This window comes from Bombyx mandarina, chromosome 18 (genome assembly GCF_030267445.1).
Source record: "Bombyx mandarina strain Sakado chromosome 18, ASM3026744v2".
NCBI lineage: Eukaryota > Metazoa > Arthropoda > Insecta > Lepidoptera > Bombycidae > Bombyx > Bombyx mandarina.
In genome coordinates this window covers 8,235,850-8,254,751 of record NC_143224.1, presented here as the reverse complement: position 1 = coordinate 8,254,751, position 18,902 = coordinate 8,235,850, and the positions used below count along the sequence as shown (strand labels likewise).

Genomic DNA, 18,902 nt, shown 5'->3' with positions numbered 1-18,902 from the left:
CTTTTTTGAACTGAATTTGTTAGAGATTTAGCTGCATTTGTTATAACATGAAAACATTAAAGCATGTTCAACTAACTAAACAAGATAGAGCCATTGTTAATACATTTTACGACATTATGGCGTTTAGCTCTGCCTTTGATTTTATAGGCCTCACATTTGATAATGAAACATGTATGTATTATTAAAAACATTACTTGTGTCATTTAAAGTTCATCAGTCAGGAATGTATTCACTAGAAGTTCATATTTTGTTTATCCAGTGTTTGAAGTTGAAAATTACTATTTCGGCTCCGATGACGTCACGATTAAATTATCACCCATGATATAAAAAGGTAGACACGCACGCATGAAGTGTAATACTGATCGTATTCATACCTATTATGCATGCCACAATAACCATAATGGTGCACATAAAGTTTACACATTGTAATCCTACCTTGCACAGCGCATTCTATGCTTAATTTAATATTAAGCATAATGCTAAAATAATTATATCATATCAAATTTAAATAAACACATATTTAAAATAACTAGTCAAAATTCATAGTTTTGTTCTTATAGCTATTGTTTTTAATTAAAATAAAAGTTACAAAAAAACTATTTTTCACCATCTCCATAAGTAATCTATACACATATAACTAAAATTGCCAGTGTCTGTTTGTAATAAAAAATAACCGCTTTTTATTACATGCATATGAATATATATACGGTACATACACCAAAATATATTTTTTTACAATTTTCTGATTGTCTGTCTGTCTGTCTGTTTGTTCCGGCTAATCTCTGGAACGGCTGGACCGATTTTGACGAGACTTTCACTAACAGGTAGCTGATGATATAAGGATTAACTTAGGCTTTTATTAGATTAACTTTTTTTAGACTAGCTTCGCCCCGCGGCGTCACCCGCGATACGACAGTAACCGCAGGTAACTCGCGGGACTCAACTATTCAATAATAAAATTTAATGTTTCCGAAGCGAAGCGAGGGCGGGTCGCTAGTTAATTATAAGATTCAATGCTGTTGATCATAGACGTCGTCAAGTTCTATGTTATGTTTGTTTCATTGGAGAAAAATCCTTGTAAATAATATAACCAGTTTTTGTCTGCGATTCCAAAAACGGATCCTGATGATTAACTTAGGTAGAATTTATTAAAAAGTAAACTAAAAATGTTATACGATTGTTTAGTTAGTTGTACACAATCTTTCGATCGATTCGAATCGATTTATCATTTTTATTAAGTGCTGCGTTGAACAGCAATTTGGATCCTACCACACCAGCTCAGGTTATCTTTTCGATCTCTTTATGTTTTGGCCTTGAAAGTATCGTTACGAATAATCATTTCTATATAATTGGTCTATTTTCGTGTATACTGTGGTATTGCAGTATCTAGCTCAGGCACAGTAGAATGCACTTTAACAAAATTGCTTTAACTTTATTTTGATCTAGAGCTCTGGGCAGTCCACGAAAATCGCAACTTTTGTATCAGAATCACAGTCCATAGGGGTCTATTTTATGCATAAAAGATTTAAAGGATCCAAACTGGATGATAGAGAAACAAAAAGATAAGCTCTTGAACTACGAATATTTTAATTCGTTTGGGCTTCTTAGCAGCTGACTAGGATCTAGCCCACCTGATGGTAAATAACTGCAATCACTCGTGGACAATAGTAATGTCAGGGGCATGGCCAGCCGCCGTCTAATTTATTATTAATTTGTTATTAAGTGGTTTTCGACGCCCATACATACCATAGTGTGCTTATTTCTGGGTGCAACTGCCTGTTTAGAGGTAAAAGATTGAAGACTGGATCGATTTAGTAAAACGGGTGCCCTTATCTTCAAGGCCGGAAATGATGATTGATTTATGGCTTAAAAGAATGGTCCTACCCAGCCTTGCGAGCTTACAATGTACCTTTCCATCAGTAGATAAGATACAAACTAGCGGCTTAGAAATTAGGCGGTTATGTAAGAAACTGCTAAGACAAAATACAGGAAAAGAAATAGCAATAGTGGAGACCAGAGCCGCGCTTACCCTTAACTTAGGCGCTGAATAGGCGAATAGATTTTACTATCAGAGTCATCTTATATTATTCTTTAACCGATTTCGGGTACACCAAGGATAAGTCATTGTTAATGAGGGAAGATTGAAGATAGTGTTTAACATCTTTACCGTTTCGTAGTATGTAATACAAATACACCAAGTTTGGATATAATACCAAGTGGTTATACATATTACAAACTTGGTTTGTTTATTAAATCCTTACTTAACCTACCTGACACCAACTCGTAAGATTTAAGACGATGTCTATAGCTGTTTATTATTCCCAGGAAGAGAATAGGATAATTTCATCCGCTTAACGGAGAATACGCCATACGGAAATTCACAACATCCATCAATCCAATAGGTATTGACACTGACGCATTCCATTTTGAAATTTGAAGGCAGTTGTTACGTGAAAACTGAAAAGTAACAATAGTAGTTATCTTATATTAAATTTGTTGTGAAGAAGTATACTGGCGGAATGAAAAGGTTTGCCCATTTTAAGTCCATTTCTTAAGAGCTTACGACATGTTATTTGTGCTCCATACCCAAATAGCAAAAAAATATTAGATAGGTTTATTTCATTATTTAGTTATACACTTCACAATGGTATATCAAAACAACGAACAAAGAAATGGGAATTATAATCCATATAACATTATAAGTGATGAATGAGAAAATAAAAACCATTAATATAAACGTATTATCAAATACTTGCTTAAAATAAGGTAGTGGATTCTAATTTACTTTTTATAGTTTTAGAGATATGTTTGATATCCGTTAAACTTATCTCTTACCCAGTTGATAGAAATTGAGCGTCGTTTTTTATCAAATTTATTTTTCTTAGTTTGGTTTTTGCTGTGAACTTCCGTCCCGACTACAGAATTGAAAAGTTCATGATATTAAGACAAAACGTTGTCACTCTTTGTCGGTTGTTTACTACAAAAGTTATACGCCCAAACCGTGGATAATTCCAGTTAAATGCTGCTACGTGCTAGGTCGCGAGGTTCGAATTAGCACTATATGACTATTTATGCTGTTATACGGGCACGACCTCAACGAGGCGGGGTGCCGGGGAAGTAACAGTCACTTCGCTCAGTCGGCCGGCAGTCTGAAACGACGCGCCTCTGCGTGTGATTCCTCGTCAAACTGGAGTGTTCCGCAAGGCCGGTATGCTTCGACAACTTAACAGTTTCGGAAGGTTCCACCGCACCTATGCGTCCCGTCGGAGATATTTGTGTACGCTCGGAGCCGGCCCTCCTCCGTTTACTTGACACCGAGAAAAGTGGCCAATTAAGCCGTGCTCGTGATCGCCTATCGACATTCTGTAAGAAACTCCGTCGGAGCATAAGTGAGTTAATGATTTGTGTTAAATTATTATTAAACAGGCTGATCCGGCAGACTTCGTAGTGCCTCAATCGATAAATAAAAGACACATCAAGGGGACACATCAAAGGAAAAACAAAATTGTTTGTTTTTATATAATTCCGAGCTTTTTTATATTTTTTTACCTTTTAAACCTTCCCTGGACTTCCACGAATAATTCAAGACCAAAATTAGCCAAATCGGTCCAGCCATTCTCGAGTTTTAGCGAGACTAACGAACAGCAATTCATTTTTATATATAGAGATCGATTAAGCATCTACCAATATTCTTAACATTATTAAATACGTATAATTTAATTACTTCTATAAATTTCAATATCATGAAACCTGCTGCGTAGAAATGGTACATTATTTTTTGGAGTCTAGAATAGTTGTTGTACAAAATCAATTGAGATATCAATGTTTTCAAAAGTTTAAATGGTTATTTATTATCTCTAGGTGGGCATCGACATCACTATGTCCGACGGTGACAGTAACCTCTTAAACCTCTTCTGGTGGCGTTGGGATTGGGTTTCAGCCAATAAGTTTTGGGTTTCACGTTAATAATTTGAAGTAGAATTTTTATAAATTTACTGGTTTTGTTGGTGAAAACACTGAAAACAACGCTCCAGGAAAAATAAAAAGACTGCAAAACACCGTGCATATTATTGCTGTTTTGTAGTCTCTTAATGTATTTCAAAGATGTTTAAATTTTGTGCTCCTTTAATTATTATTAAACTAAATACTTTTCATGTTATTATTATACTTTAAAAACAATAGACGAACAATTACCAAATATTTCTCACAATCGCTGTCACATATTTTGCTTTTCCCTTTTGTTGTGAGTAATATAGTATATGTTACTGATGTTGTAAAACTTCCCGTCCTTTATATGTTTGTCGCTCTTATCGTTTGCTGGAACAAAAGTCATAAATGGATTAAGGTCACCTATCTACAAAAACTTATGTTCTTACTGTATAATTTCTATGTGCATTCAAAAAAATATACAAAATGGACATACGCTTAGTGCTCACTAACGTTGTTTATGAGAGATCAGAGTTACCACACTGTGATAGCTGCCGCCCACCCTCGAACGTGTGATTGCAGATTTAATTTAGCAACTTTGTAGTTAAATTAACAGTCCACATTACTCACATTAAGCTAATTAGCTAAAACATAGCCTTATAGAGTATACCGATGCATCTCTTTCGGTGGGGGTCCTATACGTGTTCGGAACCATATAACCAGCATATTACGATCACATTTACTGGGGTTAAGGCGTATTGTGAACTCACATGGATACCCATCCGTACGAAATTTTAGCTATTTTCAATATTAAATCTCCCGACAAAGAAGCGACCATCTACGTTATTTACTTTTACTACTTTACTACCTAATGTCGTAGTGTAAAAGATAATGATCGGTGTACACGTATCAAGCTATGCGACCATGTCCATCTTCAAATCCCGTAGTCAGATATCTATTTTATCAAAAGGAAATGCATAGTTAAAAATACATCTACAAAAGACTTCCGCGATGAAGGAATAACAATGTATTGAAATCAAATTCGCAAAAAATATATATGTATTGATTTCCGTAATTACTGGTAGCAAGCAGGGCATTGACAACACCAGCCTGCCTATTACTGCCTCAAAGCAATCATCTATTCCAGTTTGAAGGATAAAATTGCCGTTATACAATACAATTGTGACTTTGTCCTCACGTCTCAGGGTGGATGGCAGCGTTCACGTTGTTCTAATAGACATTTTGCGTCACTAGGTGGTGTGTAAGCTCATTTACCAATCTAGGTAATAAAAAGATATACTGCAACAACAAATAAACAAGGGTGGAGTGCGCTTGTCTAGCGTCAATAGAAGTTTCATGGGTGTGGCACGTCACATAAACCTGGGGTAGAATGTACATAAGATCGATAAGTTATGATCGATGGGGTGAACATAATTTTGTGCACAGTGTTTCTACTATACATTTTGTACATTAATTTATAAGAATTTATTTTTCGGACGAAATCCCCATCAGACTTGTGAATTAAAAAAAAAAGGAAATTTCTAGACCGATAGGACATATTTATTTTATATTTACTTTATTTTAGTAATTAGCACTGGAAGGCTTCCCAAAAGATGGATTAACGACTGTTGAAGGTCGAGGGAATCCGCTGGATGCAAGCAGCGCAGAATCGGTCATTGTGACGAGGTTTGGGGGAGGCCTAAGTCCAGCAGTCTGTGAGCTGAGAGATTAGCGCTAAGCTTAGATTATGTTCATTACCATTGATATGCTTAGAAGGCATTCCTGAATACAGTGTAGCACTAACGCGACTACTCGTAAAACATTAATCAAATGAAGTACAGCGAAACTGACGTGTCATTACTATGTCGTGCTATTACACAAAGTTTATCATTCGTGTAGACAATAATTAGCGTGTTGTTTTATTCTCGTCAATGTACGCTGTTTTTTAAGAACCGTACCTATCAAACGAGTTATATATTAAGTCTTCGATCGTCAGCAATGGAAAACTGTTTGTTCCTTGACGGCAAAAATAGGCAGAATGTGGAAAATCTCTGTGGGGACTTTAATACCTCCTATCAACATATGTTATTCCTTTCATAAAATGTACTTCATCGTTCAAAAATGTCTAAAACGTGTATAATCAAATCGAATTATTAATTCAGTTTGAAGAGTGCTTCTTGTCTACTCAAAGTTCACATATAGCAGATATGTATTTAGATGTGGATAACATCGCAAATCAACTCTATGGAGCTACTGTGTGCCAAACGTTAAATAAAACATTTATGTAGGCAGTTTTAATTTGTAGAAAAAAACAATTCAATTGAAATCACAATCATCAAAAGCCGTCAAACGCTGGCTTAAAATTGTCACTATTCCACTGTCGAGTTTTCTACAAAAGGTTTTGCCTCGTCATGAAGATTGCCTTGTCTTATTCCTTTTTATTCAGGTCTTGGTAGCATTGAAATGATACCTGTTCGCCGACTCGTCTCAATGTTTTCAATCGTTTAATTGATCAAATTAAAACATAGCATATAGATGAACAATCTCGATCGATGCCAAAGGCTATCATATAAAAGTTTTATTGCGTACAACTTGCGCTTTGTTTTGTCATAGAAGAGTAACAAATAATAAAAACTAGAGGTCCCGCAGTAGTCGAAATTCGACTATAATTAATTGGAATTGTAAGTTTGTACACTATTATGGTTGTATTTTATACTTCTATAATCACAAATTTCGCCAAGACTACACTATAAAAAATATTAACAAAGACAAACAATATTTAATCTATTCTCAATTTGACAATAGACGTCAAGAACAAAAGTTTGACAATAAATAGTATGCATGCGCGTGTGCGTCAAATACATGGTATGTAGTGTGTGTAATGATTTCTTTATTGATTTAATGTATCTTTTATGCATTATTTAAAAAAAAATATTAGCATTGTGCACTTCTTCTCTATATTCTGTATAAGTGTGGAAAATTTCATAGTCCTCCGTCCGCGCAATTTTCGTAAAAAGGGATACAAAGTTTTTGCTTCACGTATTAATATATAGATATATATGTACTTATATATATTGCAAATATTCGCATTTCGACTTGCTTTAATACCTACCCTTTATTTACAAAATTCAATAACGTAACGAGTTAAACTTTCTTCCTTTGTTAAGTGATACAATCTAATATTTGAATCACAATAGCTCTAGGATATAATAGAATAAAGTTGCCAAACAGACTTTGGGTCAAGGTTTATCTCCTGCATTTAATATTTACGGGAGCTGAAATGGGCACTGAAGAATTACATTATGTTATTCAATATTTTTATTTTTTTGCTGTCGGAGATAGTGACCGTGTCGTAATCACTTAGATTTAGAGCGTATATTTATTAGCAGTAAATAAGGATGAATAATAGATATCTTCACTTTAAAAATTTCATTATCATTGTAAATTCATAATGGGTTCGCGTGTGGCTTCTATGGAATTTGATTACGTCGGTGAATCTTTTACTTACCCTGAATTACTTTACTTTAACTAACTTAACATTAACTTTAAAAAATTTAGTAACTTATTGTAGTTGTACGAGATATTTTCCAATTTCTCAATTTGGAATAAGGTTAGTAATGTTAAAGATGATTCTAGACTATTGTCTACTATTATATACTATACGATTAGGTCTTTAAATTTTCGGTTTAAATACAGTTTATGACCACTAACGGTAGATACATAATATATGGTAGGACCTCTTGTAAGTCCGCACGGGTAGGGACTGCCACCCTGCCTATTTGTGCCGTGAAGCAGTAATGCGTTTCGGTTTGAAGGGTGGGGCAGCCGTTCTAACTATACCTGAGACCTGAGAACTTATATCTCAAGGTGGGTAGCGTATTTACATTGTAGGTGTCTATGGGCTCCAGTAACCACTTAACACCAGGTGGACTGTGAGCTTGTCCACCCACCAATGCAATAAAAAAAAAACATTTTTTTCAGTTTCAAGTATCCCAGCTATTGTGTAGTTTATGTAACGTGGACAGTGAAATCGATTAATTTGCGTCAACACTCAATTGCATTAGAGAGGCCGTTCACAATGCTGTGTTAGCATGTCTACTTTTAACTTTCACGTTTTATTAACCTAATATGGATTAAAAATATGTTACACAATGCATATAATTAATATAATGTTGTCGTAATAATACTCTGAAAGTACATAATCATGAATTGTGTTTGAATGAAACGCACCGCTGATAACATCTCTAGAATAATGAATACGACATAACTCTTCAGTTATTTAATATACTGATTACAATTCCGATCTACGGCTAATGCGTTTTATTTTACTATAAAATTCATAAGCAACTTTACGTCTCCGTTGTGATCTATAAAGATTCTCACTTTACTATTCCTAATACCCCTCCACGTTGTTTTCCGAGCGCTTTGACATGTCCTTCTTCAAACGAGGCTTGCGGAGAGTACTTAATGGTAGGGAGCGGCTTGGCTCTGCCTCTGGCATTGCTGACGTCCATGAGCGACGGTGACCACTCACCATCAGGTGGGCCGTATGCTAAATTTTTTTTTTTCTCAAAGTCACACCGTGCCCTTGTTAAAATATTGAAAGACTGGAAATGTGGTTATGATAGAATCAATACAAGATTAAAAGAATGATAAATAACTTAAAATGTTTGAAGATTTAGCCATGCCCTCTTTTACATTACTGTGCTCTATTTTAGTTTAATAGTAGGTACAGTAGATTCTTAAATAAATGTATACATATCTTTTTTATCCATAATTACAGGCAAGGACGGCTCAAAGGTGACGACTGTGGTAGCGACGCCGGGGCAGGGCCCTGACCGGCCTCAGGAAGTGAGCTATGCTGACATGAAATTGATCGGCAACGGCAGCTTCGGCGTCGTCTATCAAGCCAAACTATGTGACACCGGCGAGCTCATTGCCATCAAGAAGGTGCTCCAGGACAAGAGGTTTAAGGTAAAATAAATCGCACTAAAATTGTATAAATTCCCCAAATAATTTATTTCCTTTTAGCATACCTATACATCTTATGTAATTATTTCGAGGATCAAATACATAATCTAACTAATATCATGTATCATATAACGAATTTGTATCTTGTTTTTGTCATGCATCCCCCCCCCCCGCACCGTCCGATTAATTTTAAACTTTGTAAAAATGATTCATTTTTTATATCCTCATTAAAAAGTTTAACGATATAATAAATATAGAAAAATAAAACTTAAATACTAAAGATAAAAATGGACAAGAAATACCCAACTTCATAAAATTGGAAAGCGCACAACCGCACATGTGCCAAAATGCGTCTTTTTTTGCCTACCTCTACTAGTAACTTCAAGGTTATAATAGATTCAGCGAACATGTAGGCGAACTCACAGGGCTCAGCCTGACGATTTGCTAACACTAACCCTAGCAAGGGCAGTACCTTTCTGAATGTACCACCGCTTCGGAATCGCGGCCCAACTGAGAAGATCTAGCGAGAAACTCAGTGGGCTGTATCTATGTGGGACGAATATAATTTTATCTCATACACTTAGCAATAGACAATGATATATTTTATGTTGAAATATATGTGTTTGTTAGATACAATCTTGGAGAAAATACATATTAAAATTACTACACCAAAAATAAACCAAATTATTTAACAAATTTAAACATTTTTTTCAATATGTTACAGAACCGAGAACTTCAAATCATGCGACGGCTGGAGCATTGCAACATTGTGAAACTGAAGTATTTCTTTTATTCCAGTGGCGAAAAGGTGAGATATGTTTATCGAAGAATTATTATTATTGTAAGGAGATTCGCGCTTATTTAAGCCTATTCCTTTGAGCAACAACATCTTATTTACTGTGTATCTTACTAGAGTATAATTTCTAGACAGCTTGCTTGTCAATATAAACATTTAGAAGCGAGATCTGTTTATAAGCCCTTTTATTGTGTATAAGTATTGTGAGAAACTAGGATTAAATGAACGTTAAATTTCGTTCTGAAACGTTTCGTAACTAAGGATTATGTTTTGTGTTTTATTTTGGGGAAGGCGGCAGTGCCCGCAGCAGTCAGTTCTCTGTTAAACGCAATGCAGACCCTTGATGTCACAGTATGTTTATGAATAAATAAAATTGTTACGCTAGTGTGCTATCGCACAATTTAGGCCTGCCAAATCGATTCATGGTTACCGACCAATATTTTCAAAATTAATAGGTTACAACACAGTTTTAATTGTGCCACATTAAATTGTGAAAATGTGACGTATCACGCGCTTCCTGTCTTATCGACGTGAATGATATAAAACAATCACGACTAACAACTGCTCTAACAATTTGCTATTCCATTTCAGTCTTCATTCATCGAAACTAATTTGTTCACTAACAAGCCGTTTCTCCTTAAAATATTGACCGGTAACCTCCAAACGCCAATAAAACATTGTGCATAATAAATTGAGACCAATCTTAATCTATCACGAATCGTGAGTTTCCAGTTAAGTGCTTTTACATCACAATCCATTGAACACGTCGGGACATTTATCATGTTTTTTGATCATTAGTCTTGTCTGAATTTAACCGCTGTTTGCTTGTATTCTTTTTGACATGGGCTTTTAAAGCGACACGGCCATTTATGTAATAATTATTGGCACATTAAAATCATTCATTGAAAGAAAAGTCAAAACATCTCTAGTTCAATAAGGCCATGAATGTAAATGGTATAAAATTACTTGTAATGACTATTTGCAGAATAACCAGAAAAGACCTAGAACTAATATTAAAGCCAAAATAAATTATTACTTTTTTCTCTTTCTAATATAAAATCTGATCCAATTAAATTAAATTATCTAACATTAAGATGTACCAAAAAGAAATCATGCTATATCGTTTCTCATAAACAAAATCACTTATTGCTAAAAACAAATTTGTGGTCAACCACAAAGTCAATCTGAGTAAAATCAATCTAAAAGATATTATTTCGAATAAAAAGTTATCGTAATAGGTAAATTGTTATCTATTATCTTGCAACATTGACATAGGTACAACTGATAATGATTTCAGAAAGACGAAGTGTACCTGAATTTGGTGCTGGAGTACATACCCGAGACCGTGTACAAAGTGGCGCGTCATTACTCCAAAGACGAACAAACCATACCCATTAGTTTTATAAAGGTAAGTATGCATGGTAAATTCTTTAATTAGGTGTGAAGGAGCAAAATTAAATACAATGTCTTGATTTGAAAAAAATATACTTGTTATTCTAATTAATACCTTATAAGTCCATATACATATAGATCTTCAATGAATAATATTATATTGGTCAATATGTTACATTAAAGTTATTTTTTAGAAAATACTTACTATAATTAGCCACGTCATTACGGATCCTCCCGATACATTAACGGTGCTTTTAGGTACCTCAAGCAGCGGTCAAGAACCCGTCGCTTGCGACGAAGGGCTCGGCAAGTAAATTAACCCATAGATAGATACAGCCCACTAAGTTTCTCGCCGGATCTTCTCAGTGGGACGCGTTTTCGATCCGGCAGTAGATTCTGCAAAGCACTGCTCTTGCTAGGGTCAGTGTTAATAACACTCTCGGTTTGAGCCCCGTGAGTTCACCTACACGTTAGGGCGAAGATGAAATAGCCTCTCAAGGCTATCAGCATAGGTAGGAAGAAAAAACACTATAATTTGATACTTATTGGGGTGGGCTACTACTCGTCACGTTGATCGCAGAAGTCGTTTCCGAGAATCGTTTCACTATTCCACGTTATTAATGTTTTTTCCCTCTTTTTATTGCATTGATCGGTAAAAGAACTTACGGCCCATCTGGTATTAAGGAGTTACCGTAATCCATCATACCGTGAATGTCGTGATCCACCTTGAGACATGATTTCGAAGTCTTAATTTTATTGTATAACGACTATCTCACCTTTCAACTTTCAAACGTTTGGCTGCTTTGCAGTGGAAATAGAGCGGATGGTGGTACCTATCCATGTGAGCTCACTATAGGCACTAGTAATTACGCAAATTTATAAATATTTTTGGGTTGTATTTTTATTATAAATTGCCTGTGGGTTCTGCATAAGTCTTATCCTTTGAAAGTGGCTTCTTTTGTTCATTATGTCACGGAGACTAAAACTTTTATATTTGACATTTATTTGAAGATTTTACTCTGAGTAAACAGTGTAGACAGTATAAGGAAACCACCCCCTAATTAGAGTAAACGATTTAGTGAACACTCAATGTAAAGCGTACGTACAATGTTTGGGAGTCTTTAAATTATTTGTCATTGCGTGTTAACTACTTTACGGGAGAGGTTGCATTATATTTTGTAACTAGCGACCCGCCCTCGCTTCGCTTCGGAAACTGTAATTTATTATTGATTTCTCCACTATTTAATGGTTGTTATTATACATATAAACCTTCCTCTTCAATCACTATCTATTAAAAAAACCGCATCAAAATCCGTTGCGTAGTTTTAAAGATTTAAGCATACATAGGGACAGACAGATATAGAGACACAAAAAGCGACGTTGTTTTATGCTATGTAGTAATAACAAGTAGTTCTTTTTTTTAATGATAGTCTATAATAATATATACATTTTAGGTTAGTCCTCATTGATATGTTTGTGTAATGTAGTAATATTTTTCGCAGCTGTACATGTACCAGCTGTTCAGAAGTCTGGCGTACATTCATTCTTTGGGCATCTGTCACCGAGATATCAAGCCGCAGAACCTACTGCTTGACCCCAAGACTGGAGTGTTGAAGCTGTGCGACTTTGGCTCGGCGAAGCACCTCGTTCGCGGAGAACCAAACGTTTCCTACATATGTTCGCGTTATTACCGCGCTCCGGAGCTCATCTTTGGCGCCACCGACTACACCACGAAAATTGGTACGTTTCTTATATCTATTATATAACTAATTGGATCTACGAAGTCGTCGTGGCCTAAAAGATAAGACGTCCGGTGCATACGTGTTGAACGATGTACCGGTGTTCGAATCTCAGGCGGCTACCAATTTTTCTAATGAAATAGTGTACTCAACAAATGTTCACGATTGACTTCCACGGTGAAGGAATAACATCGTGTAATAAAAATCAAACCTGCAAAATTATAATTTGCGTAATTACGGGTGGTAGGACCTCTTGTGAGTCCGCACGGGTAGGTACCACTGCCCTGCCTATTTCTGCCGTGAAGCAGTAGTGCGTTTCGGTTTGAAGGGTGGGGCCGCCGTTGTAACTATACTGAGACCTTAGAACTCATATCTCAAGGTAGGTGGCGCCATTTACGTTGTAGATGTCTGTGGGCTCCAGTAACCACTTAAAACCAGGTGGGCTGCGAGCTCGTCCACCCATCTAATTGATATTTTCACAAAGAATATTAAAGATATTACATTCCTATTCGCACTAATATATTGCAATGGTTTTAATGTTTATAAATATGTGTTTCCATTTCCTAGACGTGTGGAGCGCGGGATGCGTTGTCGCTGAGCTGTTGTTGGGTCAACCGATATTCCCAGGAGATTCCGGGGTTGACCAATTGGTTGAAATTATCAAGGTAATAAATAGAATTGCAGTCCACAATCATAATATCCAAATTGTTAAACTTGATTCCTGTATTAGTATATTTTTTATTGTTTTAATTGATAAAATAATTAAATTCTTTTTTAACAGGTTTTAGGGACACCGACAAGAGAACAAATCCGAGAGATGAATCCAAATTATACAGAATTTAAGTTTCCGCAAATCAAGAGTCACCCCTGGGCGAAGGTAATAACATACTCAAAATAATTATTAGAATATTATTAAGGTAAATACATCAATAAACTTAACAGTGGGATCACTTTGAGAGTATCAAACTAAAACAAAAATATTTTAATAATCTGTCCATAGACAACAGAGTAATCGGTTAAGAGATAAATTTAAAAATCTATCAAATATAGACATACTTTTTTTGAATATTGTTAAATTATCTAAGACCTTTGTGATGAAAAGAATCAGTTTTTATGAAATCGTAATTTGTTCTTCTTTGAAAATCCATGCATAAAACATGAATTTCATCCTGGATACATTTATGATAACACATACATTGACTAGTCCTTAGTGTCGCCTTCATAAATATCCGTTATATCATGAATTTTGTTATCATAATCATAGTTTTGTTAGGCTATCGTTATTGTATATTACATGCACGATACATTACTACGGATTTAAAGAAAACTTTTCATTGAAACTTCGTGTTTTTATTAGGAAACGTATGCGACGCTATATCTGATAATTGCACGGCATTTTCTATGCGCCCAGGACGTGTCTCGCTGTATTCTGTGTCCTTAAAAAAATACAGGCAGAATATTTTCAGCACGTAGACATTACAACGGGAATGTTACATGAAGGAGACATGACAAATTATTACCGTACTAGAAAACTATTATTATATTCTTAAAACACGTTTAAGTAGTAGAGGAGAGTTAATTAGGAAATTAAGACGAAGACTACTATTTATGTGAAATGATGAGGAAACTGTTAGTGTCCAGTTAGGTGACTAGGGCTATATATCCGATTTTTTTCTCGAACATACGATCGTTCTACCACGAACTTGTAATCCTGAGTCCAGTTTTACGTCTCTGGACGACATCTGAGTTACAAGTGTACGGAATGTAAGTGCTAGGAATGTCTCTGTCCCCTCGTCTCTCATCTTGCTCGAGTGAGCTCAGACTCCACTGGGGTACATGCATGCGGTGCTGCTATGGGCAGTCGATTAAACAGACGCGCATCGTTGCAGTGTATGCTGGAGCGTATGTCCATGCCCAAGACTGCCACTGACCACCAGCGCATCCGAGTAAGAATCCGCTATTTGGTTCAACTAGATGCCTTCATTTACATCACGTTAAACTTTAAATAAACTTGCAAGCTGAAAGTATTGTAAAGCGAGACATAATATATATGAAGGCATTTAGCGCATCCAAAGACGAATACCAAATCGCCTTTGACTTGAAAGTCGCATACAACTAATTCGGTTGATTCTGACAATTTCTCAAAATGATTGTTTGTTGGTGTTCAGTGTGCATTCGTCACTGTGCTACACGTGTTTAGTTTGTTCAAGTATTATATTAAAAATTTGGATTGTCGGACGACGCATTACAAGCCTCTACGGTAATGTTATTTCCGTTTTTTATCAAAAGAGCAAACTCGACACGTGGCTCAGCACAAAATAACAAAAATAAATAACTTCATCATCCACACATTATAATCGCATTAACTAATTAATTTTGAAAGATACAGTTTGTTAAATTATATCGTCACTAATCGAACCCATCGAGTTCACCACAGTCAAAGTGTTAATTGTACTCACATCTCAACGATACATAAAAAAAAACATCCAGAGATACCTGTGAATCGATGAGTTAATACAACAGTCAGATTAGCAAGAAGCTTCGATTTGATTCTTCTCTCTCTGTTCTCAATAAGAGAAAAGAAAGAAGATGTTCAGACAAAACATACCTTCAGAAATCTATTGAGTCCATATTAACATCTATTTGTGACGGTGTGAGTCGAGGTGACCACACCGCTAACAAATCGACTCTCCTAATTAAATAGCCTGTATACATTTTAGTACCTATCTTCAGAAATCTATTTGTGACGGTGTGAGTCAAGTGACCACACCGCTAACAAATCGACTCTCCCGATTAAATAGCCTGTATACATTTTGGTACAAATATATCATAAAATACGAAAGATGCCCGTGAACCGCCAGGTGTTCCGCGCGTGCACGCCCCCGGACGCCATCTCGCTGGTGTCGCGGCTGCTGGAGTACACGCCGGGCGCGCGCCTGTCACCGCTGCAGGCCTGCGTGCACAGCTTCTTCGACGAGCTGCGCGAGCCCACCGCCCGCCTGCCCAACGGCCGCCCGCTGCCGCCGCTCTTCAACTTCACCGAGTACGAGCTCGGCATCCAGCCCTCGCTCAACGAGTTCCTGAAGCCGCGCAGCGCCGCGCAGTCCGAGCCGGCCGCCGCCTCCTCTGCGCCCGACCACGACGCGCCAGGTACGTAGACCCTCGCAATAACCCTTTATTACAGGTGGTAAGACCTCTTGTGAGTCCACACGGGTAGATACCACCACCTCGCCTATTTCTGCCGTGAAGCAGTAATGCGTTTCGGCTTGAAGGGTGGGGCAGCCGTTGTAAATGTCTATGGGCTCCAGTAACCACTTAACACCAGGTGGGCTGTGAGCTCGTCCACCCATCTAAGCAAAAAAAAAATTAAGCGGTCCGGACGGTCCGAGCACTGGTGCTCACCTTGTATTTGTCGACAGGTGAGGCGGCATCGGGCGGCGCGACGGCCGACGCTTCCTAGACCCGCGCTCCCCGAGACGACCTAGCGTACTTGATAGAGCTTGAGCCGCCCCGGTCGGCGGGAAACGAAAATCCGCCGTAGATTCTGACCCGCGATGTGATCACTTTGTACTTTTGTAAGCTCCGATCGTCTCCTCGTGTACATACCTCGAACGCCGAGTCTGAGGCCGTCCGTCCGACGATGGACGGATTGCTCGATTCCGTTTTTATTAGTGACGTCGTCCGTGTTGTCCGTTCGCCCTATGAGATAATTTCGCTTTTATCCGTAGCGGTCGCAGTTAGCGACCACGCTTGGGCCGTGTTGTTGTAGGGAAGACATTATTCAGTAGTGCATTAGTGTATTTATTGTTGGGAGTCGTATCGCTAACTCGACATATACATAGAGCTGAATTCGACTAAGCAAATTAAATGTTTTGTTGCAAACATAGAAAGCATACTTTGTAAATTTTTATAACTAGCATAAACTGATCTCTCAATATAATTTTATTGATTTCTCAGAATATAATGTATTTGTGTAAAATATTTCAAGGAATATAAATTTTAGATGTATTTCACAAATAATAGATGTTTCATTTCTCGGCAGTTTCTGTGTTAGATATGTTTTGCTGTGTATTCGTTTATCCAGAGGATAGTTGTAATGTACCTACATAATGTGCCGTGTAACCTAATGTCACGACATAGTTTTTCAATAATATTGTATTCTATATTCAATAAATGATATTTCTATAATATATAATAAATTTGTCATTGCGAACGCTATTGTTATTAGTAGTCATTTATTAAGAGGACGGTTATAGTAATGCTAAATTTCATTGTCATAGTGTTTAAGTATTTGAATAATTTCGGTTTGCACTTCATTTTTGCTTACTATTACATTTTAGGTCCTGGTAAAAATTTCTTAGCGTAGACTAACAAAAACTTACTCACCCTGTAGAAGTAGCCTATTCGTGAAATGTCGATTGCTTGTTGCACATTTTGTGGAACCAAAGTAGTTGAAATATTTACACATCTCAGAGCTTTAAACATAAAAAAAACAACAATCAGCAGCTCGCATAATTTAACAATAAACGTTTGAAGTTATAAAAGTTTAATACTATGTGACGTCATCAACTAACGAAGTAGTGTGGGCAAAAAACAATTGTCTTGTGTAATGAAAATTGTACATTACATTCGCGATATGTATGAGCGATCAATTGACAAATTTTATTTTTGGTATCTGACGGAAATCGCCAGTGTCCGACCGTAGTGCGACATACACATGCGTGTATTCATGCATACTATGAATGTACCTTCGTACTGCTAATTATAAATTATTGTATGTTAGGAGAGCGCTCGGCGCATCGATTTCAAATCACACATAGTGAAGCTTAGTTTCTCATCGTTTAGGCTTATCGGTTTTCAGAAACACGTTTACGATTTGTGTAAATATAATATTATATTATAATTATGTTAACGGAGCACAATCGGAGTGACGCGCCGCGCCACGGCGACGTCTCGGCGCCACTGAGGCTCGGCGCGTCACCGGTGCCCCGCAGCGGACTCAGTAAGAGACACGGTAGTTTAGATATGCATATTTTATTAAGTCTTATCTTGTATGAATTTTGTAATCGACGTTGCTTCTAAAGATCATTTTGTGTAAAAAAAATTATAAAACATACTAGTGACCTGAATGTTCGAAGCGATATTTGAACGTCTTTTATCCCACTGAATTCTCACTTTCACGATTTGCGTGCACATTTAATTACATGAGAATTTCGTATATACATAGTTGGAAAATGGAGTTATGATGACTTATAATAAATTATTTAAAGTAAAGTTTTCTTATTACTATTACTGTAATATTAAATTTAATAGTGAGTGAAATTTGTATTTTGTTTTAATATTTGTTTTACTGAATTTGAATACGTCGTAACACCCATATCGTTGTTAGTTATGAATGAAAATAACATAATTATAAAGTAAATATTAAATGAATAGTAACCATGGCTTTTTATTTCGAAAGTTCCCCTAACAATTTATCAGCTTTAAATAACAAGCTACCTCTCAGCTAACCTTAGCTATCCTCAAATCCGAAAATGGAACAAAAAACTATTATCGAATCCGCAAGCAAGTATCGCATAAAATCGCAAAGGTAAAGTAATACTAGTGCTGTTCATAGAATTAAATACAGAAATATGATGATAGTTGCTGTAAGCTAAGTAAGCCTACTAAAAAAAGTTCATAAACAGATTCATAAACTTTGTAAAGCAGTCTATTTATGCCCACAAATGTTAACATTTGATAATAGTTCTTAGTCTACATAGCAAATTAGTGAAGAATTATAGCTTATTCATTGTTCTAAAATTTTCGGGAATTTTCCACGCTTATTTTTGGAGTTATTCTATATCACAACGTCGATGACGTCGGCATCCCGCGTCTAGGTTGACGTCTGAATACCTACAACGTAAAACGGCTGTGCCGCACTTTAAACCCATGCTTCCGTCGCGTTTTGCGGCACAAGACGGGGCTGCTATTACACGTGAGTTTTAAAGTATGTAGTGATAATGAATTTACTATTTTTTTATCGTATTGTTTGCCTGTACATGTAAAAGGCAAGTATCATATCGACGCTTGAAAGG

General features: G+C 36.5%; 1 protein-coding gene across 9 annotated transcripts in view; it reads left to right on the top strand.

Annotated features, from left to right (window-relative positions):
• Positions 1 to 18,264, top strand: part of sgg (glycogen synthase kinase 3 beta homolog shaggy) — a 31,067-nt gene extending 12,803 nt beyond the window's left edge. For 2 of the 9 annotated variants that reach the window (XM_089734590.1, XM_089734591.1), the window contains exons 2-10: positions 8,711 to 8,901; positions 9,623 to 9,706; positions 9,986 to 10,045; positions 10,992 to 11,102; positions 12,589 to 12,826; positions 13,393 to 13,490; positions 13,607 to 13,702; positions 15,669 to 15,975; positions 16,245 to 18,264. In XM_089734590.1, the coding sequence (XP_089590716.1) occupies positions 8,711 to 8,901; positions 9,623 to 9,706; positions 9,986 to 10,045; positions 10,992 to 11,102; positions 12,589 to 12,826; positions 13,393 to 13,490; positions 13,607 to 13,702; positions 15,669 to 15,975; positions 16,245 to 16,285 (1,226 nt within the window). In that variant the 3' untranslated portion in view covers positions 16,286 to 18,264. Of the gene's footprint in view, positions 1 to 3,123; positions 3,390 to 8,710; positions 8,902 to 9,622; positions 9,707 to 9,985; positions 10,046 to 10,991; positions 11,103 to 12,588; positions 12,827 to 13,392; positions 13,491 to 13,606; positions 13,703 to 15,668; positions 15,976 to 16,244 lie in introns of those variants that run through there. The other 7 variants (XM_089734595.1, XM_089734596.1, XM_089734588.1 and 4 more) reach the window with 6 other exon arrangements.
• Positions 18,265 to 18,902: the final 638 nt, after the last annotated feature.